Here is a 23,237-nt window from a genome sequence, read left to right on the forward strand (position 1 = left end):
AAGTAATGCTGGCAGTAATAAATGCAATTACAGCTTTCAAGGACTTCCTGCATCCAGGACAATTGCTCATAAGAACAGACAACACCACAGTTATGTGGTACATAAACAAACAAGGAGGAACTCACTCATACCCCTTGTGCAGACTAGCCATGCCTCTTTGGAACTTGGCTCTAGAAAGGGAAATCGAACTACAAGCACAGTACTTGCCAGGGATGGAAAACACACTGGCAGACACTCTGAGCAGAAATATGACAGATCCACACGAATGGAAGCTACATCCACTGGTGTTTACGGAGATAGTCCAAGCGTGGGGGAGGCCAGATATAGATCTTTTTGCCTCCCACAGAAACCATCAATTGAAAAGGTTTTGTTCAAGGACCTTCCATCCAAAGGCCTGGAAAGTGGGACCCTTTCATTCAGTTGGACAACATGGACAGTTTATGCATTCCCACCTCTGCCTCTCCTGCCCAAGGTACTTTTGAAAGCAAGAACAGACAAACCGAGGATGATACTGATTGCTCCAGACTGGCCAAGGCAACACTGGTATCTACTCCTGAGGAGCCTAACACAGACTCCTCCCTGGTCCTTGCCTCTAATACCTCTTCTGCTGATGCAGAACAACTACAAAACCCTTCACAGCCAGCTGAAAACACTCAACCTCGCTGCATGGAAAATTCCTTAACACCACATCAAACTCTACTCTCCAAGGAGGTGCAGGATGTCATTTTGGAGGCCAGAAGACCATCTACTAGGAAAGCTTACTCCGCAAAATGGAAGCGGTTTTGCTGTCGGAATGAGAAAAGAGGGCAGGACCCTAGAAAATTGGACTTGCCTCAAGTTTTGCAGTACCTAGCTGAACTACTGAGCAGTGGACTTTCATTTTCTTCAATCAAAATACACGCCTCAGCCATTTCTGCAGAATTCAACACGGATCCTCCTTTATTCTCACACCCACTCTTACGGCAGTTCCTCAGAGGGGCTAAGAATATAAGACCTCCAAGGAAACAACCAATACCAGCCTGGGACCTTAATTACATACTAGAAAAATTAACATTGCCTCCCTTTGAACCTGCTGCTTCAACAGATCTGCAATATTTGTCCTGGAAAACAGCTTTCCTTCTGGCCATCACTTCAGCTCGTAGGGTTTCTGAACTACAGGCCCTCATGGCGGTGCAGCCCTTCCTCATCTTCCATCAGGACAGGGTTTCCCTTCGTACCAACGCATCTTTTATGCCTAAAGTGGTATCTAGGGTAGCCTTAAACCAAGCCATACACCTTCCTACCTTTTATCCTAACCCTCAAAACAAAGGGGAAAGGCTGCTTCACTCTTTAGACATCCATAGGCAGCTACGTTACTATTTGGACAGAACAAAGTCCTTCAGGAAATCAGACCAACTTTTTGTGTCCTATGCCATAGGGGCTCCAGGGAAACCAGTTACCAAACAGACCATTTCCAAGTGGATTGGCCACTGCATACGTTTTTGTTACTCCTATCATGGGAAACCTGTCCCTACTGGTATCAAATCTCACTCCACCAGGGCCACAGCCACCTCTACAGCCTTCCTCAGAGGTGTGCCTACTAAGGATATCTTGGAGGCAGCCACTTGGAGTTCTGTACATACCTTCACAAAACACTACCATCTGCCCTTATATTCCAGAACAAGAGCAGGCTTTGCCACTGCTGTTTTGCAGGGCATTCTGGCTCAACCCATTTCCTCATAGTACCTACCACCCTATGCATAGCTTTGGGACTCTACCCATCTGTGATTACTGCAGCTGTATGCACGATGAACATAGTACAGTTTTGTACCTACCATAAATGTAGATGTTCGAGTGCTAATACAGCTGCAGTACAGGTTTCCCTCCCTCCTTCCCCTCTTGGTAAGGCCATGGGGCCTAAAAACCTCTTCATACCTCCTGACTGGGTTATCCTGCTATGTTTTATTTGCTTACATTTGTGGATTAGCTTTATTTATGTATTGCCTTCCTTTTGGGGGCACCTGACATCTGGGGCAAGAAAGACTGAAGAACATGGCGTCGGCTGTGTCTTATATACTCTAGCCTTCCTGACGTCAGAAGAGTGAGCGACAGCAACCGACGCCGGACCAGGACTTTGGAATTCGGCCGACCGAGGGACAGCCTGACGGCTGAAAACCCATCTGTGATTACTGCAGCTGTATTAGCACTCGAACATCTACATTTATGGTAGGTACAAAACTGTACTTTTCTTCTACCTCAGCATAGGCCTTTGGCTATACCTCCTGTACTAGACATTGTTGATGATGTGTTTTCGGAATCCAGTATGGCTCCTGATTCCCTGCCTCTGGCTCCTAGTAAACCTGACGGATACTACAGGGTTCCCGAGTCCCACAAGTTCCTTTTCAAAAATCCTGTTGCGGATCCAGAAACCATTTTTCAGGGGCCCAAGGGCATTAAGGCTTCTACTGCTAAAAATCCTACCCCTTTTGATAGATACTCCAGGGCACTGGATAGATGGGGTAAAAAGGTTTATACTTCTGCAACCTTGGCAATCAGGGCATTAAACTGCCAATTTCATATGTTAAAATATCAGCAGTATATTATTGGACTGCTTAAACAGAAAATGATGTTGATCTCTGACTGTGTGGAAAATAAAGACTTACAGGATTTATTGCATTCTGCTGAACAAGTTGGAAAACATACTTTACAATGTGGTTTTGATTCTTTAGAGGCCTCTTGCAGGGCTGCTGTTACTGGGTCTGTGCTTAGAAGGCATGCTTGGCTTAAGGAGCAATCTCTGCCTGACCATGTTAAAGCAAAATTGTTGGATGCTCCTTTAAATCAGGACTGCCTGTTTTGCAATAAGGCTGAAGAAGTTCTAAAAAAGATGGAAGATAAAGCTAAATCTATGCAAACTGTAAAAGATTTCTTGCAAGTGCAACCTCCAAGATTTAATAGGCACTGGCCTACTAAGAATTGGTCCTTTCCAGCTCCTTCCAGACACTCTCAAGCCAAACCAAGACACACCAAAAGCACCAGGTTTTAGTCCCAGGGGACTCTCAGAACTAAGCAATGAGGGGGGGGGTCTCCACTTCCAAATCTGGAAATAACAAGACACCCCCCTAAGGGAAACAGTCTCAATGACTTTCCTTTAAAATTACCAAGCACTTACCTTTTAGTCGCCCCTTTGGGGGGAAAGATTGCTCTTCATGCAAAAAACTGGGAACTCATAACCCAGGACAAATGGGTTTTAAATAGTGTCCCAGGGATACAGATTTTATTTCCACACGTTGCCAACACCAAACGGGTGGCCAAACCTGCCCCGAAATCAGTGGGCAGAGGCTCAAAAACAAGTACTTTCCCTCTTAAACATGGGGGCTATTCAACCGGTACCAGAAGAGGAAAAGGGACAAGGTTTCTGTTCCAGGCTTTTCCTGGTACCCAGAAAAGACAAATCACGGTGTCCAATTCTGGACCTGTCTACTCTAAATACCTTTCTGGACATTCCAAAATTCAAGTTGCTGACTCTTCACCAATTACTTCCTATGCTAGGCAAAGATGCCTGGTTGGCAACTTTAGATTTAAAGAAGCTTACCTACATATCCCAATCAGGGAATCTTGCAGAAGATACCTACGCTTCAAAGCAGGCTACTTGCATTATCAGTTCTCTGCATTGCCCTTTGACTTGTCTACTGTGCCCAGGGTATTCACAAAGTGCCTGGCTCCAGTAATTGCATTTTGCAGGCAAAGAAATCTTCACCTGGGACCTTGACGATTGTCTGATTCAGGCAGAAAACCAGGCCATACTTATAAATCATCTGGCGTTTGTAAAAAGGGTTCTAACTTGTCTGGGGTACACCATAAATGAAAAGAAATCACAACTGGTACCCTCTCAACATATTATATTCCTGGGTGCAACTTGAATACAACTGCCCAGATGGCTTTCCTCATACCAGAAAAGCAAATTCATTTGGTAACTTACTTCAGACAAGTGGCCACAAAAACCCTGCTATCTGCAAGACAAATACTGCAAGCCTTGGGGTTTATGGCCTCCTGCATTCTTCTAATTCCATATGCAGGACTGCATATGAGGAAACTTCAGTGGTACTTAAAAAGTCTATGGAGTCAACATTGTCACAGCCTGGAAACATTGATTCCTATCATACCTTGCCTACACCTGGAGCTCCTATGGTGGGCAGAGGCCTGCCACCAAAACAAGGGACTGCCATTCACACTACCCCCTGCCACCCAAACCCTAACTACAGATGCATCAGACTATGCATGGGGGTTCACCTGGCAGGGAAGTGCATTCAAGGCGAATGGAACCCAAATCAAATGCACCTACATATCAATCAAAAAGAAATGTTAGCTGTACAGAATACTCTGACAGCCTTCAAGGACTACTTTCTTCCAGGACAACTAATGGTAAAGACGGACAACACCAAGGTTATGTGGTACATAAACAAGCAGGGGGGTACACATTCCTACCCCCTCTGCCAACTCGCCATGGCATTGTGGAACACGGCCTTTTTGCTACCAAGTGCACCTACAAGCTCAATTCCTGCCAGGAAAATTGAATACACTGTCAGACGGACTAAGCAGAAATCTCATGGACCCACATGAGTGGAAACTGGAACCATGGATTTTCAACATGTTGACAAGCAAATGGGGGTGCCCAGACATAGATCTATTTGCCTCCCCCCAGAACTACCAGTTGGACAAATTTTGCACAAGGACTCCCCACAAAAAAGCCTGGAAAGTGGATGCTCTGTTCTTCAGCTGGAAAAACCTCTCGGTCTACGCCTTTCCCCCTCTGCTTCTGCTCTCCAAAGTCCTGCTAAAAGTCAAACAGGACAAACCAAGAATGATTTTGATTGCTCCAGACTGGCCATGCCAACACTGGTACCCACTCCTGCACAGTGTGTCACAAATATCTCCATGGCACCTGCCTCAGACACCTTCTTTGCTGTCTCAGCAGGAGAACCAAATTTTGCACCCTCGGCTCCCAACATTGAACCTTGCAGCTTGGCTAATCACTTAAATTCACCCTTAGCATCTCTCAGCAAACCTGTGATGGATGTCATCTTGGAGGTGAGAAGACCTAGTACTAGAAAATCTTATGCTGACAAATGGAAAAGATTCTGTGCCTGGAACCAATCTTTAGGGATGAACGCAGCAGCGCCCAATTTACCTCAGATTTTGCAATACTTAACTGAGATGCTTCACAAGGGCCTGCCTTTTTCCTCCATTTAAAATCCACACTCCAGCTATTTCAGCTCACTATGACACAGAACCACCCCTCTTTTCTCATCCCCTGCTCAAGCAGTATCTCAGAGGGGCAAAGAACTTGAGACCACCCAGGATAGCTCCTACCCCTGCCTGGGACCTTAACTTTGTTTTGGAGAAGCTCACTCTACATCCTTTCGAGCCAGCTGCTACTGCAGACTTAAAATTTCTTTCTTGGAAAACAGCCTTCCTCTTAGCAATCACTTCAGCTAGAAGGATATCTGAATTACAAGCCCTTATGGCAGTGGAGCCTTTCATCATCATTCATGCGGACAGGGTATCTCTGAGGACCAATCCATCCTTCATGCCCAAGGTGGTTTCCAGTGTGGCTCATCAGACCATTCATTTGCCAACTTTCTATACCAATCCACAGAACAAAGGGGAACGGATTCTGCATTCCTTGGACATGCGCAGACAACTTAGATTCTACTTGGACAGAACTAAATTTCTAAGAAAATCTCAACAATTGCTAGTAGCATTTGCTGCGGGGGCAGAGAGGAAGGCTATTTCAAAACAAACCATTTCTAAATGGATAAGCCATTGCATTCATTTCTGCTATAAACACCATGGAAAGCCTATCCCCCAGGGGATCGGATCTCATTCCACCAGAGCTGCATCTACTTCTGCAGCCTTTCTCAGAGGTGTTCCTTCCAGGGATATTCTAGAAGCTGCTACCTGAGTTCTGTACATACTTTCACCAATCATTGTCATTTACTAATTTTCTCTAAATCCAGAGCTGGCTTTACCACTGCTGTCTTGCAGGGCCTTATAGCTGGTCCTAATGCTGTATAAATTCCTCCTCCCAACCATAGCTTTGGGAATCTACCCAAATGTAATGACTACAACAGTGAAACACGAAGAACATAGTACAGTTGTGTACACTTACCATAAATGTAGATGTTTGAGTGTATTCACTGTTGCAGTCCTGGTTACCCTCCCTCCAGCCCCCTGTTTTTCTCTGACTATACCTCTACATTCTTTTTCTATGCTTAAAAGCCTTTTTGGTCTATTTGCTTTTGGATGGAGGTATATTTTTGTGTTTTTAATTTTATTTGCTCCGCATTTGAGGGCACCTGACATCTGGGGCAAGAAAAACTGATGTAATGGCTTCAGCTGCATGTTTTATACCCCTGACGACCTGACGTCATGGAAGAAGGGACAGCAACCGATGCAGGACCCAAGACTTTGTTAATCAGGCCAACTGAGGGCAACCTGCCAGCAGATTACCCAAATGTAATGACTGCAACAGTGAATACACTCGAACATCTACATTTATGGTAAGTGTACACAACTGTACTTTTCAAGTACTCAAGCTCTGCCCAAACAAGGTGCCTTCCTTCAAGGGACAGAACAAATTAAATCCAAGGCAAACAAAAGTCAGGGATCCAAAAGGAAATGGATGAAGATAATTCTTCAAAATGAAACAAGGGGTTCCTTTCTTAAAAAGAATAAACCCCCTGCAAAGGAATGACTATGCTGAGTCACAGAGCACCCCTAACCCACTTCCTCCCTGCCCTTCCTTCTGTTCCTCCTCCTCTCAGGCTCTGTCTCAACCTTCAGCCTAGATGCAAGTAGTCTTAGTCAAATGGATTCCAATAGTAATTTGGAGAGGATACGCTTGGTAGTGGAGAGAAAATCCTCAGTCTTTCAGAAAAATGTCCCCACACACACCAGACCAGAGAGAGCTGTTTCTCCCCAGTGCTCTGTCATATGGTAGAAGCAGGGGTCATAGAACCTGTAATACACAAAGGCAATTTACTTTACTCCAAAATCTTTTTGGTACTAAAAAGAACATTCCTGTAGAACCATCCTTGATGTGTCCTTTCTAAACACCTTTGTAGAAGTTATAAAATTCAAAAAATGCTCACTTTACATTTGGTCCTAGCTTTGCTTCCAAACAGCTGTCTCATGGTAAATTTTGATCTTTAAGAATGCTTAGCATCATATTGCTGTTAATATAGTTTGATTAATTTTATATGAATGTATATTTCAGGAATTTTTGAGATTTGCTGTATCTGACTTACATTATCGGTTTTCTGCATTACCATTTAGGCTATCTAATGCACCTCAAGTGCTTCAAAAGTGTCTGGCCCCAATGGTCAGAACCTTAGGCATCCCATCCCTATTTTTCATTATTTAGATGACTTGCTGATTTGTGCAGATTCTGTATCCAGATGCTTGAAATCTTTAGACTGGGCTGCATTCATCTTTTCCCACCTAAGCTTCAAATTGAACCTTCAAAAGATCTTTCTTACACCCTTTCTCTGAATTGTTTTTCTGAGGTGTTTGATAAACACAGTAAAACAGATGGACTTCCTGTCAGTTGACAAAGTTCTGACTCAACAGCATCCGAAAGAAGGGCCAGTGACTACTTGGCCATGTGTGTTTGGTAGCTAATGGCTCTCACTGCTAAGGTGCTCCATTAATCTGCTCTTCTTGTCAGGAGGAAGGAGGGAGGTGGAAGGAAGTAATTTGGAAGTTGATTCTGCAGATACAGAAATGGTGTAAGGGTCTTCAGGTGGAGCCTTGAAGAGAAATTTAGTATCTTCAGGGACTTTGTAAAACCTGTCTGGGTGCTTTGGAGCAGGATGCTGAAACTCTGGGTTTTTAGAGGCAGTCAGGAAGGCATCCAAGAAGGCAGGATGCACGAGGGACTGCAGACAGGTTAGGAGACTCTATTTGTAAGAGGTCATAATACCTCTTTTGAGTTTCAGTGACCTAGCTGCAGTCCTACTTGAAAAAGTTTTTCATCTGTACAATAGTCTCTCCAAAGGTGATATCTTCCCTTGGGGAGTTGGTACCATTCAACTCCTTCCTCTGGGGAAGCATATCCCAGAGGGGATGCAATTTGTGAAGTGTAAGTAAGGGATTCATCCCCTGATGAGTCTTCTTCAGAGGATACAACAGTAAGTAGTTTAGCTGTAGGGGTAGACACTGAAGGGTCATAGTGGAGGCCTGGCGTAAGGCAAGGAAGGCATTCAGTAGGCGGCAGAAAAGTTCTGAGTTAGGTGCGTGCTGATGTCAGTTTTGTACCCAATGTCAGTTTATGGCCGACATTTGCATAGAGACGCGGGGCATCACACGTACCTGCATAGTAGCATCAGTCTTTTGTAAAATGGCTACGCGAGTCCACTGGGGGTGGACTCTAGACATCCACGAGTCCACTGGGGGCGGACTCTAGATGTCCGCGAGTCCACGGGGAGCGGACTCTGGACGTCCGCGAGTCCACGGGGAGCGGACTCTGGACGTCCGCGAGTCCACCGGGGGCGGACTCTGGACGTCCGCGAGTCCACCGGGGGCAGACTCTGGACGTCCGCGAGTCCACCGGGGGCAGACTCCGGACGTCCGCGAGTCCACCGGGGGCAGACTCCGGACGTCCGCGAGTCCACCGGGGGCGGACTCCGGACGTCCGCGAGTCCACCGGGGGCGGACTCCGGACATCCGAGTCCACCGGGGGCGGCCTCCGGACGTCCGCGAGTCCACCGGGGGCGGACTCCGGACGTCCGCGAGTCCACCGGGGGCGGGCTCCGGACGTCCGCGAGTTCACCGGGGCGGACTTCGGACGTCCGCGAGTCCACCGGGGGGACGGGACTCCCTTATGTTAAGAATGCAACAGCATGTAGAACAGAACAGCAATACGATCTGTTCATCTTTTTCAAAACAGAGAACTGAAAAAATTCTGTTCAAGACATCTTGCAGCCATGCTTGGAAGACAGATGCTGTATCACTTCCATGGTTGGGAGTGTTCCTTTATGCATTTTCACCCTTTCCAGTGATTCTCTATGCTGAGAAAAATTTGCTGATGCAGATGCTATTAATGGGGTTCCATCAGGTTTCTGCTGAGGTGATCTGCTAGAGCATTTTGTACCCCAGGAAGATATTGTGCCATGAGGTGAAATCCCAGAGTGTGTGCAGTTTCCCAGACTTGCATAACTAGGCGGCACAGGGGATAAGAGTGCGTGCCTCCCTGCCTGTTTATGTACCACATGACTGTGGCATTGTCTGTTCTTACTAATAAGACCCCTGGTTTCCATTTTCTTTTGAAGGCTAACGGGACTTAATTGAACTGCCATAAGTTCATTCCAATTGATGTCTGTCCTTGAACTGAACCTCCCACTTCCCTTGTGATTTCAGGTGTTGAAAGTGAGCCCCCCCAGGCCGTCTTTGAGGCATCCATGGTGAGAGTTTGGCCCTGTGTGAGAGAGCACCGGTGTAGGCCGAGGCCTTGTTTGGGCGTCAGTGGTAGAAAAATGCTCCTCGAAAGCCAAGGTCTGCTCAGCGGCTTTGGACCCGACCGATAAGCCATATGCAAGGGCTTGTGAGGTAGTAGATGGGACCAGCAGCATGTCAAACTCAGAATGGGTCTCTGCAGAGGTCCAAGTCACAGTTACAGACACCGAAGAGGGCTGCGAAAGCACCTTACCTTCAACCATCACAAGCCTAGAGGGAGAGGCATATGGCAAAAGGTTGTCATCCGAACACCTAAGCTTTTGTTTCTTTATCTTTTGCTTAGGTTGCTCAAATTTTGGACAACCACTGGATGCCATCAGACGCAAGTGAGAAGATTCTTGACTAAGGAATTCCGCTAAAAACTCATCCCTAAACCTGATAGTCCTAGTGTTAAAACGAGCACAAAAACAGCAACTAGGGACATTGTGATCTAGGCCTAAACAGGTATCACAAAAGAAGAGCAAGTCTCTGTGTGGGATTTGCTTACCACAATGGAGAAAATTATTTACTTTATCTGATGTGAGTTAAAGGAAAAGAGAGGATTCCTCCAGCGAGGTACTTTTCTTTCCAATGACTGCTTCTCTGATGCAGACCGACCGATGCACTTGAACACTGCTTCAGGCTCCGACTGCAATAAAGGACTCATATCATGACACAGGCTGGCTGCCTTTATACCCAAGCATACTGACATCAGTCAGGGTGTCCTCCAGCCTGGGAGAGGAAATGAGTTTTCTTTGGTAGGCAGGCCTGCCAGGGTCTTTCACGGCAGGAAATCCCATAAGTCAGAACTGCAACAGTGAATATACTCTAACATCAACATTTATGGTAAGTGTACACAGCTGTACTGTTCTAAACGTTTAGAAAGAATTACCAAAGATCGTTGTGGTTACCCTCTTATGGCCCAGGCAGAGTTTGGTCTCCTTTTTAGTGGAATTAGCCTGGGGAAATTACCACAAGCTTCCTCACAGACTGGATCTTCTTAAAGCAGCATCAGGATCAAATGGTACACCCCAATTTTGAATAATTGTGAGTGACAGCCTGGATGATTTTGTTGTGATATATTTTAGACACACGTCACATGAGAATGTGCAACAAGGCAAAAAAACCTGCGACTAGATCTTGTGTTTACAAGTGGAAGAGGTTTTCTAGATGGTGCCTAGCCAATAATAGGGGTCCCAAAATGGGTATGACCCCTCTGGTTTTGAAAGATTTTTGTGAGCTCCTTAGAGATAGTTTGTCATGTGCTTCTATCAAAGTGCATCTTGCCCACCTCAACTTGTCCTGCGCGTGGATCCCACCCCTTTTGTTTGTCTTTGTGGTCAAACAGTTTGAAGAGAGTGTTGCACATGAGAACCCCTCAAATGCATATTCCTCCTCCCTGGAATCCCAAGTTAGTTCTTAAAAGACTGACCTTTGTCTTCTTGTGAGTTTGCCTCTCAGACTGATTTATGATTCATTACTTGGAAGGCTGTTTTATTCATTGTTTTGACATGGACCAACAGTAACTGATTTTTCACAAGGACAGGGTTGTGTTACTCACTAATCCATCATTCATGTCTAAAGTTGTTTCTGAATTTACCTTGAATCAAACCATTTGTGTCCCTGTGCTCTAACTTGACCCAAAACACAGTGGAGGAAAGATTCTACATACCTTGGATTTGGACAGGCAGCTCAGATACTATCTTGACAGAACAAAGCTGTTTAGGGATTCTGAAAAGCTGTTTGTCCCCTGTATGAAGACCTAAGAAAGGTCAACCTGTGTCTAAGTAAACTATTGCAATATGGTCATCCACCCACTGTTGTTTTCTGTTACTTCCACCACGATAAATCTTTTACAGGCAAGGTTAAGGCTCACTCAACTAGTGTCTTAGCCTCTTTGATGGCTTATTGGAAAGGGGTGGACTCAAAGCATTCTAGAGGTGTCAACCTGGTCCTGTTGTCATACCTTCACAAAGTACTGCAAACTGGATTCCTTTTCAAGGTCTAGAGCAGGCTTTGCTAGGACCATTCTCCCAGGGGCTGTTGGGTTCTTATCCTTTCACCTCCCAAGACGGGTAAACTTTGGGAATCTATCCAAAATGCCACTGAGGTATTAGGAATGATGAACATAGTACAGTTGCCTGCTTACCTGTAACAGTAGATGTTCAAATTCCTCACTGCCTCAATGGCAGCATCTACCCGCCATCCCTTAGATTGTGCATAGTTGAGGTAGTTATCAATCTCTTTAATTCGGTTGTTGGATTTGGTTTGTATATGGTATTACGATTGCCTGGGAATATGCTCATGCTAGATCATTCTGATTTCAGGTACATGTTCTTCGTGTTTCACTGTTGCAGTCATCATACTTGGGGTTATCTGCCTGCAGGTAGCCCTCAGTCGGCCCGAATACCAGAGACTTAGTATTTCTGCGTCAGATGCTGTCGCTCCAGGACTGATGTCAGGTCATCAGGGGTATAAAAACAGGTAGCCAACGCCATTACATCAGTCTTTCTTGCCAAGGAGCCGGAAGCAGAAGCAGTTCGCAAATGCCGGTCGAACGCTACCTGAATTTTCGTTTACAAATTGAATAATCCTGAAATAGTCTAAAGCTAAGTCTTCCCGTTGGGGATCCTTTTTTCTTGCTCTAACCAATGTCAGAAAAAGTTAACAATTGTCTTGCCTGTGGAAAGCAAATACTACACACAGATTTTCATTCTTACTGCATCACTTGTTTAGGCCCAGACCACGATGTACCTCGCTGTCGGTTTTGTGTCTTGTTCAACACCCGAACCATTCGTCGTCAGGCTCTCTTTGTCGCTAAATTCTTTCGTTCTTGATCTCCATATTCTGAAATGGCTTCGGTAAGCCATCCGACTACCGATATTCCGAAAAAACGTAAGGATAAAGACAGAGACAGACCGCATAGGTCCAAAGCTGCCGACAACACTTCCATTAAGCTAGTCGCCAGTTCACCAGTACTCAGTGAGGCGCTTTCACAGCACCTGATAACTGCTTCAGTGGATTTGCAGGCCTCTACCGAGACCCATTCGGAGTCCGGTATGCCACGAAACTCTTCTTCGACTATGGAACCTGCAGATGTCTCTCCCTTGGATGGGTCTGGAGCCACTGTGTAGGCACCGGCTTCTGAGGCAGTTTATCGCCCAACCGATGTTCGACTCAAACTGACTACTTCTTTATCTAAAACTACCGAGTTTCTTAGGCCTAAAGTATGTGTTACACCTAGAAAACCGATGACCAAAGCACATGCACCTACTCCCATGCCACAACGACAAATGCTTAGAATGGCAGAAGACCTTATTACGCTGATTAGGGGAAGTCAGCCTTCCCCTGCTAAGAGGAAAAGAGACCAGTCCCCTGCAGCTTCAACAGACCAGGAGTCCGATGACTGTGAGGTATCTGATTATGAAGACATGCCCTTATTTGCTTATGAGGATTCAGATGCAGAGGAATCCATTCCCTCTGCCTCCCCTCCAGAGGATTTTTCTTTTGGTGAAACCTTACATACTTAAGAGAGCATTTCCACTGGGAATGCCAAGACTATTCTCAGTCCAAAAAGAGACTCAGAGAATTCCTAGATTTGCCACAGCACAGGCCTTTAGCAATACCCCCTGTCCTGGAAGTTGATGATGATGCTTTTATTGAATCCTGATACTTTAACTCCTGCCCCTAGGAAACCAGACAGGTACTACAGAGTACCTGACACTCACAAATTTCTTTTCAAGAATCCTACTGCTGACCCAAAAATAATTTCCCAGGGGCCTAAAGGTATCAAGGCAACTACAGCCAAGAATCTCACCCCATCGGACAGGGATTCCAGAGCTTTGGACAGATGGGGTAAGAAGGTATATATCTCTGCATCTTTTGCTGTTACAGCATTGAATTGTCAGTTTCACATGCTGAAGTACAAGCAACATATTATGGAACTCATTAAACAAAAAGTGGCTACCTTAACAGACTGTGCAGAAAATAAAGAATTGCAGGAGCTTATGCACTCTGCAAGCCAAGTCAGCAAGCATACTTTGCAGTGTGGCTTTGACGCCCTAGAAGCATCTTGCTGGGCAGCAGTCACTGGTTCTGTACTGAGAAGACATGCTTGGCTCAAGAAGCAGACTTTACTAGACCATGTCAAATCAAAGTTACTAGACGCTCCTTTGAACAAGGACAGTTTGTTTGGCACCAAAGCAGAAGAGGTTCTTAAAAAGATGGAAGAAAAAGCTGTCTATGCAGACTGTTAAAGAATTCTTAGAAGTGCAGCCCCCTAGATTTAGTAGGCATTGCCTTTCCAAACACTGGTCCTTTCCAGTCCCCTCCAGGCCATCTCAAGCCAGACCCAGGGGAAACAGACCACCCAGACTACAGTCTCAGGGTATGCAGAGATCTAAGCAGTGGAGTGCCCCCACCCCCAAAGCAGGGAGTGGTAAGCCACCTCCTTACGGAAAAAAACTCACAATGACTTCTCTACTCCACTCCCCATCCCTGCCCAATTGCTGGTGCCCCTAGGAGGAAAACTTGCCCTTCATGCAAAAAACTGGATGTCCATCACACAAGACCGATGGGTCCTCAACATTGTATCCCAGGGGTACAAATTTTACTTCCACTCACAGCCAACCCCAAGAGGGTTCCCAGACCTTCCTCCAAACCAGTGGGCAGAGACTCAAAGGCAAGTTCTTTCCCTGATCTTCATCAGAGCTATGCAGCCAGTTCCAGTAGAACAGATAGGTCAAGGATTTTATTCCAGACTCTTCCTGGTACCCAGAAAAGCAGGCTCTTGGCGCCCAATCCTGGATCTTTCAATTCTCAACACCTTCCTGGTGGTACCAAAATTCAAAATGCTTACCCTGCAACAGCTACTTCTAGCCAAGGATGCCTGGTTAGTCACCCTAGACTTAAAAGAAGCCTATCTGCACATCCCTATAAGGGTGTCATGCAGGATGTATCTACGTTTCAGGGTCGGATCTATGCATCATCAGTTCTCTGCACTTCCCTTTGGCTTATCCACTGTGCCCATAGTATTCACAAAATGCCTGGCTCCAGCCATTGCTTACTGCAGGCAGAGAAATATCCAAATTTACCTGTACTTGGACGACTGTCTGATTCAGGTGAACAGTCAGGAATTGATGTTGCAGCACTTGACATTTGTGAAAAACCTTCTCACTTCCTTGGGGTACACAATCAATGAAAAGAAGTCAAAACTGGTACCCAGTCAAAAGATTGAATTCCTGGGAGCAATCTTGGACACAACATCCAAAATGGCATTCCTCTCTTCAGAAAAACAAGTCTATCTGACAGCCTACTTCAAACAAATGGCTACCAGAACCCAGCTATCTGCAAGAAAAATACTGCAGGCCCTAGGGTTCATGGCCTTATGTATACTGCTAATTCTGTATGCAAGACTGCATATGAGGAAACTTCAATGGTACTTAAAAAGTCTTTGGTGCCAACATTCTCAGGACCTGGAAACAGTCATTCCTATCTAAGGACAGATTTCCTTTGGTGGACAGAAGCATGCAACCACAACAAGGGATTGCCCTTAACTCAACCCCACGCTGCCCAAATCCTAACCACAGATGCATCAGACTATGTCTGGGGAGCACACATGGATGGCAAATGCATTTAGGGCCACTGGAGCCCAAGTCAAATTCATCTGCACATCAACCAAAAAGAGATGCTAGCTGTGCAGAACACCCTGACAGCTTTCTGATCCCTACTCTTTCCAAGACAACAACTAATAAAAACAGACAACACCACAGTTATGTGCTACATCAACAAGCAGGGGGGAACCCACTCTGCACGTTAGCCATGGCCCTGTGGAACACGGCCTGGGACATGCAAGTCCATCTGCAAGCTCAGTTCCTGCCAGGCAGATGACTTAAGCAGAAATCACTGGCAAACGACTTAAGCAGAACCTTCTAGGCCCACACAATTGGAGCACAGCACCTTCAACCTTCTGTTTCAGAAATGGGGGACCCCAGAGGTGGATCTCTTTGCCCCCCCCCCCTTACAACCACCGGCTCAGCAAATTCTGCACCAGGAACCCCTCACAGCAGGGCCTGGAAAGTGGATGCCCTTTCTTTTCAGTTGGAAAATCTCTCAATCTATGCCTTTCCCCCTTTGCACCTTCTCTCAAGAGTATTACTCAAGATAAGACAGGACAGACCAAGAACAATTCTGATTGCCCCAGACTGGCCACGCCAGCACTGGTACCCACTCCTGCACAGCCTGTCAACGGTGCCACCCTAGCACCTAAAATAGAACCCAACCCTGCTCTCTCAGCAGGAGGGACAGATTTTGCATCCGCAACTGCAAACCCTAAATCTTGCAGCCTGGTTTATTCCTTGAATTATCCCCCAGCAACCCTAAGCAAATAGGTGCTGGACATTATTCTTGAAGCCAGAAGACCCGGTACAAGAAAATCCTATGCTGATAAATGGAAAACGTACTGCTCCTGGATTCAGTCTAAAGGAGAGGACACAACTCTGCCATCCCTGCCTCTAATCCTGGATTACTTAGCAGATCTACTCCACAGAGGCCTGTCCTTCTCCTCCATTAAGATACATGCCTCAGCCATTTCGGCTCATTACAACACGGAGCCACCTCTCTTCTTGCACCCTCTTATCAGACAGTTCCTGAGAGGGGCAAACAACTTAAGGCCGCCTAGGAGAGCACCCACCCCTGCTTGGGACCTTAACTTTGTACTGGAAAAGCTCACGCTTCCCCCCTTTGAACCTGCAGCGTCAGCAGAGTTAAAATTCCTCTCTTGGAAAACAGCCTTGCTTCTGGCCATCACTTCAGCTAGAAGAGTTAGCTACAAGCACTTATGGCTGTGGAACCCTTCATTATTTTGCATGCTGACAGGGAATCCCTCAGGACTATAACCCTTCCTTTATGCCTAAAGTGGTGTCCAGCATGGCTCTAAACCAATCCATCCATTTGTCAACTTTCTTCCCTAATTCTCAGAATAAAGGGGAAAGGATTCTGCACTCCTTGGACATGCACAGACAGCTCAGATTCTACCTTGATAGGACAAAGCCCTTCCGAAAATCTGACCAGTTACTAGTCAGCTTTGCAACAGGGGCAGAGGGAAAGGCCATTTCAAAACAAACAGTTTCCAAATGGATAGCACATTGCATCCATTTCTGCTACAAGCACCATGGGAAACCAACCCCTCAGGAGGTCAGAACACATTCCACTAGGGCAACTTCTACCTTTACAGCATTTCTCAGGGGAGTCCCTACCAGGGACATCCTGGAAGCTGCTACCTGGAGTTCTGTACACACCTTCACCAAGCATTACCACCTGCCTATCTTTTCCAAATCCAGGGCAGGTTGTGCAACAGCATACTAGCCAGCCCTAATCTTCACCCTTCTTTAACTTTGGGAATCCACCCAAGTGTGATGACTGCAACAGTGAAACACGAAGATCATAGTACAGTTGTGTACACTTACATAAATGTAGATGTTCGAGTGTATTCACTGTTGCAGTCCTGGTTTCCCTCCCTCCAGCCCCCTGGTTTCTCTCTCTCTTTCTCCTCACTATGGCTATTACTCACCCCTTTCAGGGATATTGGTATTAGTATTTACTTTGTACTGGTGGTGCTTTCCCCACCATAACTTAGCTTCCTATTTGGGTGGCTCCTGACATTTGGGGCAAGAAAAACTGATGTAATGGCATCGGCTGCCTGTTTTTATGCCCCCTGACGACCTGACATCAGTCCTGGAGGGACAGCATCTGATACAGCAATACTAAGTGTCTGGTATTCGGGCCGACTGAGGGCTACCTGCAGGCAGATAACCCAAGTGTGATGACTGCAACAGTGAATACACCCGAACATCTACATTTATGGTAAGTGTACACAACTGTACTTTTCCTCTCCTATTTTTGTGGAAGCAAAACAGCCTGAACACACTCTCCCTGTGACATCTGTAGGCTTCCCCCTCATTATATACTCAGCCAATCATCTATCACAGGAAGAGAGAAAGAGGGTAGTCTGAGCTTTTGAAAGCTGGCCAGTATCTTGTCAGGTAACCCAAAATGCCACTGAGGCAGTGAGGAATTTAAACATCTACTGTTACATGTAAGTAGGACTTGTTAAACTACTACTCTTATTTTTACAGTTATGGATTTCAGCCTACAGTATGTTGACTGTTTATTTTCTTTCTCCATCCTTGTCCCTTATATTTGGTGCCTCTTTTGACAGGTGAGGCCATTTTGGGCCTGCACTTTTTCATGTGTGATGCAGTCCTCTAAAGAAGTTTCTACATGTTAGTTTGATGTGAGGTTGAAAGTTTCTGGCTTTCAAAGCGCTTAAGGTACTTCCAAGATCCTCTTTGTGAGATTAGAAAATTAGAGGTGGGGCAATGGGAATTATGGGTCACTAGCATGGGCATGTTGATTCTGGCTGTCCTTGTGTCTGGATAATTTATATTTGGTGGATAGCTTTAATTTGTAACTGAATCTTTGGTTTCCTAAGGGGAAGAGCGGTGGCCTTCCTGTAGTGGGACACTTCCGAATCTGACATCTTATCTCTGGAAGAGTACAGTGTAATAGATATGTTCACTGTCTGTAGTAAGGCAGGAGGCTGTTTGGTAGTGAATGCATTCTGTTTGTATTGGAGTTTCATAAGGAAGTAAAGCTTCTCTCCTCATTTCTTCTTTTTTTTGTGTTGGTTAAATTCTGTGCAGAAGTACCAACAGTTATTCCTTTTACCCATTAGTGAAAGGGTTTGTGTGCAGGAATAATTTTGTTTCAAAATATAGGCCCTGGCATATTGGGAAGATGTCAATCTACCTGAAAGAATGGTTATTGTAGTCATTTCTGCTCAGTTGCCTCATTTCCCTTGGGGAAAATACTCTACAAAGCTACTAGGAAAGTTTTCCCCTGACCTTAACTGCAAAAGCTAAGGGGAAAAACTCCATCTGGGCTGAGAAGTTGCACTGTTTCTTTTTCAGTCTGTAAATGTCTGTGTTTGCCTGTATGGTATTGGGCATGTTTTTATCTCTTCTTTGTTTACCTGCCTTCTTTGTATGACTTTTTACTACATCAGCCTATGCTAAAATAGTGATAGGTGGGATTTAAATCCAGCATTGAGTGATAAAAAACATTTTAAAGGTGATTTTTAATCACCAGCCTTAGTTGAAGAATATCTCACCAACTTGTCAGTTGAACTTGACTAATGTTCTGTCACGTTTGCCTTTTGAGATGGCTGACTATGATGGTTTTCCTGGTAGCAGTGACTTCATCTTAGGAGATTTTGAGTTGCATGGTCTTGCATATAATAGTGTATTATATATTTCTCAAAACGTTGTCTATAGTGAAATCTTTGTGCCTTCCATAAAGTGTTTCAGGAATTTGCACTTAGTTTGCCCATCTCTCAATCTTCTCCCTTGTGTCTACCGCGTTGGTCACCAGTTGCACTTTTGCCTTTCACATACTTGTGAACATTAGACTTTGGACTAGTAGTTAATTTCTTTTGCTACTTGCAGTGAGAGTGTTGTGGGTGTCGTACTGACTGCCACCAAATCATAAAATTAATCAGATCTTTGGCCAATCCATTAATAGGGTATTTAGCCAGTGTGTGGCATCCTTTGATGCAGCCTTTAATGTATTTTACAGGGTTGTAGTCAGAGAATTGGTATTGGGACATTGCATCTGCTCCATCTAGAGCTATTAAATTATTTTTTTATATTACTTTTAGTGAACAAATTTATAACTTTGTGACATTAAATCTTTGTCATTCGTTGGATCTTTTCATTACTGTGTTTTCTTGGAGGGTGGATCCTGATTTGAGTGGAGGTAAGGAATTGATGATCTTTAGGATGCTGAGTTGCACACACCCTTGGAAGTGATATGAATGAGGTATTTCCTCATGAATATGGAGATTTTTTAAGAGCTGTGTAGAAGAGGGTCTATATTAGATGAACAAATGTTTAAAATGTCGAGTACGACATGCTCTACAGCTTTTAAGCGAAAGTTCATCTAAGCGAAACCCCATAATGTCGAAACAAAGAGTTTTGAAAAGTTATAGTTGGCCAACCGTCAGGAAGCCAACAGCTGACTTCTAAAATGTACTGTACACCATTAAAACCTCCCCAAAAAAACAAATCAACAAACAAAATAAAGTGGCGGGCTGTGCCCCCCCCCCCCAACACTTAAATATACCAACTCCAAGATTGCATCACAATGGAGGACTGTCGTAACATTACACAGGGGGAACGACGAGACTGCATCACAGTGGAGGACTGTAAGAACGGCTAGACAAGGTAAACGTTCTGACATCAGCCATTTGCTTCCTGATGGCTGGCCAACTATAACTTTTCAAAACTCCTTATTTCGACATTCTTAGGTTTTGCTTAGCTGAACGTTCACTTAAAAGCTGTCGAGCATGTCATACTTGACATTTTAAGCCTTTGTTCATCTAATAGGGCACCTGTAGAAGAGACTTTATGAATGAATTTGATTGTAATAGTTGTTGTGGAGAGCTTCCATGAAGATCGGCTGTTATGTTGAATGTCGTCATTTCTCAGCAGTTGTTCCCCACTGCCTATTTGGAGTCTTATTTATATGACTTTTTAATTTTAGCCATTTTTAATAATTCTGTAGTTCCTATAGGCCTTTTTAGGCAGTTATTTTAACTACTTTTTGTTATGGTATGAGCAGAAGAATACATGTATTTGCAGTCTTTTAGTACAGTGACACTGACAGAACAACACTAGATTGAACTGTTGGAATTTTTTTGATGAAGTCATCCAAATTTTGTAGAATATATGCGTCTGTGAGTAATGCTTCAGTGAAACTAATTCTGCATTGTCTTTTTTTTTTGTTTGTTTGTTTGCAGTATATGATGTGTCTGGAGCAGCTAGTGATCGAAATTGTGTAGTTTTGAGTGACATCCATATTGACATTATGGATTATATCCAGCCTGCTGCTTGCACAGATGCTGAGTTTCGACAGATGTGGGCAGAATTTGAATGGGAAAATAAGGTGAATAATACAGACTTTTGGTAGTATATTCTTTTAAATCTGTAATCAGTTTAGTTTTGGACATCTTTGCTGGACTAGTAGTGATGCATTCAGCTGAGGCTTGTATTCACATGTGATTACAGAGATATCTTGCAAAACAAGTATACACATACTAAGAAGAAAATTCAGAAGACACATTTTGTGCTATTGATGAATTTTTCCTTTTATGATGTTAGATTTTGGAGGCTTGGATGTGTCACAGATCTCTAGGGGAGTATGAGAGATGTGAGGGAGGACTCTGTAGTAATGTCAGAGCCGTAGCTAGGTCATCTGCCACCTAGGGTAATCATCAAAAATGACTGGCATCATCTGAATGTTGAGTGCCAAGAAAAGGCATCTTCCCCAAAGATGAGGACCTGGCCAAATAAAACATTTGAAGGCAACCCAAAAGTGAAGGGGAAAAGTCTCATTGTGTCTGAACTGTAGAACAGAGATTATGTGAGCTCCTTTCTCCGTTTGCTAAGTACAGTGTAGCTTAATGTGTTAGCAGCCATACCAAGAAGCTTGCATAACTTCTTTGTTTCACCTAACTGCATTTATTTAATAAGCTGCTGTGTCACCTGTGGCTACTAAACTGAATACCAGTAGTCCACTTGTGCTCCTTCTGAAACTGCTGAATGTGAATCCCTATCAGCTTGTGCATTTGGGCAGCTGATCCCTTTGCCTCACCGTAGTTACAGGTCTGACTGAGGTACGTGAATTCCTTCATTTGGTGCAAGATAATACAGAAATTAATTAAGGCTGAGCAGTGTACAGGACATACTGATAACATATTTAAAGAGCAACTGATGTCTCAAGGAAAATTTTAAACAACAGTAATTGCAGAAAACATTTAATCAGTGTGTATACTTTCCATGTTGTTTTCATCTTTAGTTTTATTTTAATGCAAGTAAAAGCATATAATTCTTTTAAGATTACCCTTTGTTTTTTTTTTTTTTGTGTTTATCACCATGTGCCCAAATCAAAGCTGCGGTGGTACAGTGGTAGCTTTGTTGCTTCACAGCAAGAGGTTCTGCTGTTCGATTCTCGGCTGGAGTGCCTTCTGTGTGGAGTCTGCATGTCCTCCCCGCGGTCGAGTGGCCTCTGAAAGACATGCGTGAATGGGCGTGCCTTCGCTGAAGGTGGGGCGTCGGGCTGGCAACTCGGCACCATAAATAAAAAATACTACTGCCAATCATTAGCGGACCAGAGATTCACTGTGGTGACCCCTAACCGGGAAAAGCCTAAAAGACAAACAAACCATGTGCCCAAATCTTTCTCCTTTTTAATAATTCAGCATGTTGCTGTGAGACTTGGTGTGTTCTTTAGTGTATTATGTCTTGCAATGAGGCATATTTAATAAAAAATATTTGCTGCTGTCAGGCACTGAGATTTTGTTTTAATACATATTTCAGTAATAAATGAAAAATGAGAACATCAGAGAATTGCATATCTGACTTTGAAGGGCTTCTGTAGTGGTAGCTGTTGGGCTTTCCTCTCCTGATATCCGTAGTTTAGAAAGTGTGTTTTCCTGCCTCTTCATGTCCTAGCACTTTTTGTGCTAGAAAAAATTTCTCCAGCCTTTATGTTGCTCAGTTCTCTTTATGTCACTCACACAGTTCATTGTGGAAGGTTCTCCCTATTGATCTTTAATCACTGAAACATTCTGGGTGTTCTGCTGTCATCAGATAACACACAACTTAATGTCAATGGCGCATTGTCTGTTGACTGAGAAGGGGGCACAGTATGAAGAATTGTTATACGTGGCATCACTGCAGCTGGGCTACCTGCTGAAGAAGTGAAAAGCTCAAAGGTTGCCTCAGCTGTACTCGTTGGTTGCTATGAGAGGTACCTAGTGCAAAGAGTGTTAGGAAGGTCCATTATATGATCCCAGAACTGTACTGGATCAGTATATAGAGGTATTAAATTGAGGGATAGACTGTAATTACATACTCCTCCTACTAGATCCACCGGTTAAGTGGGCTTACAGCTCTCACTGCTTGTCAAGATGTACATTGTAGGGACTACTGAGGCATTGTAGCCACAGCTGGATCTGTACTTTCCATTCTGACTTCCAGAACTTTTGGATACCCCTGTAGTGGGGCTGGACTTTTCCCAAGCACAGGCCTTCAGCTGATGCACAGCTAAGAGTAAGAGAGATGCCTTACCATTTTCAGGTATCTTTTGTAACAGGAAATGATTAGTTGTCAATGTGCTGTCTATCACCCTCTTTTAGATGACTTCTGTAGTGGTAAAGTAACTAGCTGGTAATGTTTTTCTGTCTTGTACTCGCTGAGGATGCAGTTTCCAAGTTCTTTGACATTCCTGGAAAAATTGACTGTGTGTGGCTGATGAAGATGACTTCCTTCAGAAGATTACCATTTGCAGTGCTGCTTTTGTCTAAGGGAGAGCTAAGAGATTTCTTCTGATGATTATTTTGCCATATTTACTTAAAAAAAAAAAAAAAGTCACTCTACTAAGAGGTCTGGAATTTGAAGGCCTTCTTTGTGTGAAATTAATGTCATTCACCGAAGGGTTGCTTTCATTAAAGGGATGCCCAGCACATCAGAGTGAAGGAGTGGAACCCTCTTTAGATGGGCATACCATACAAAGGAAAACAAGTCTCTGAGAGGTGTAGAGGCCTAAAGACCAGTAGTTAAAGAACATGCAGGTATATTTTAAGAAGTTTTAGTGACCACGCCAGTTATGTAGAGGCTTTTGGGTACAGGATCCAGGGAGACATT

The 23,237-nt window shown here is 44.3% G+C and overlaps 1 protein-coding gene across 2 annotated transcripts in view; it reads left to right on the top strand.

The window, feature by feature from the left end:
• Positions 1 to 23,237, top strand: part of COPB1 (COPI coat complex subunit beta 1) — a 721,336-nt gene that overhangs the window by 620,899 nt on the left and 77,200 nt on the right. For both annotated transcript variants that reach the window (XM_044082795.1, XM_044082796.1), the window contains exon 19: positions 20,330 to 20,475. In XM_044082795.1, the coding sequence (XP_043938730.1) occupies positions 20,330 to 20,475 (146 nt within the window). The remainder of the gene's footprint in view (positions 1 to 20,329; positions 20,476 to 23,237) is intronic.

The sequence above is a fragment of the Protopterus annectens genome, chromosome 9.part0, assembly GCF_019279795.1.
Source record: "Protopterus annectens isolate FY-2018-M chromosome 9.part0, PAN1.0, whole genome shotgun sequence".
Lineage (NCBI taxonomy): Eukaryota > Metazoa > Chordata > Ceratodontiformes > Protopteridae > Protopterus > Protopterus annectens.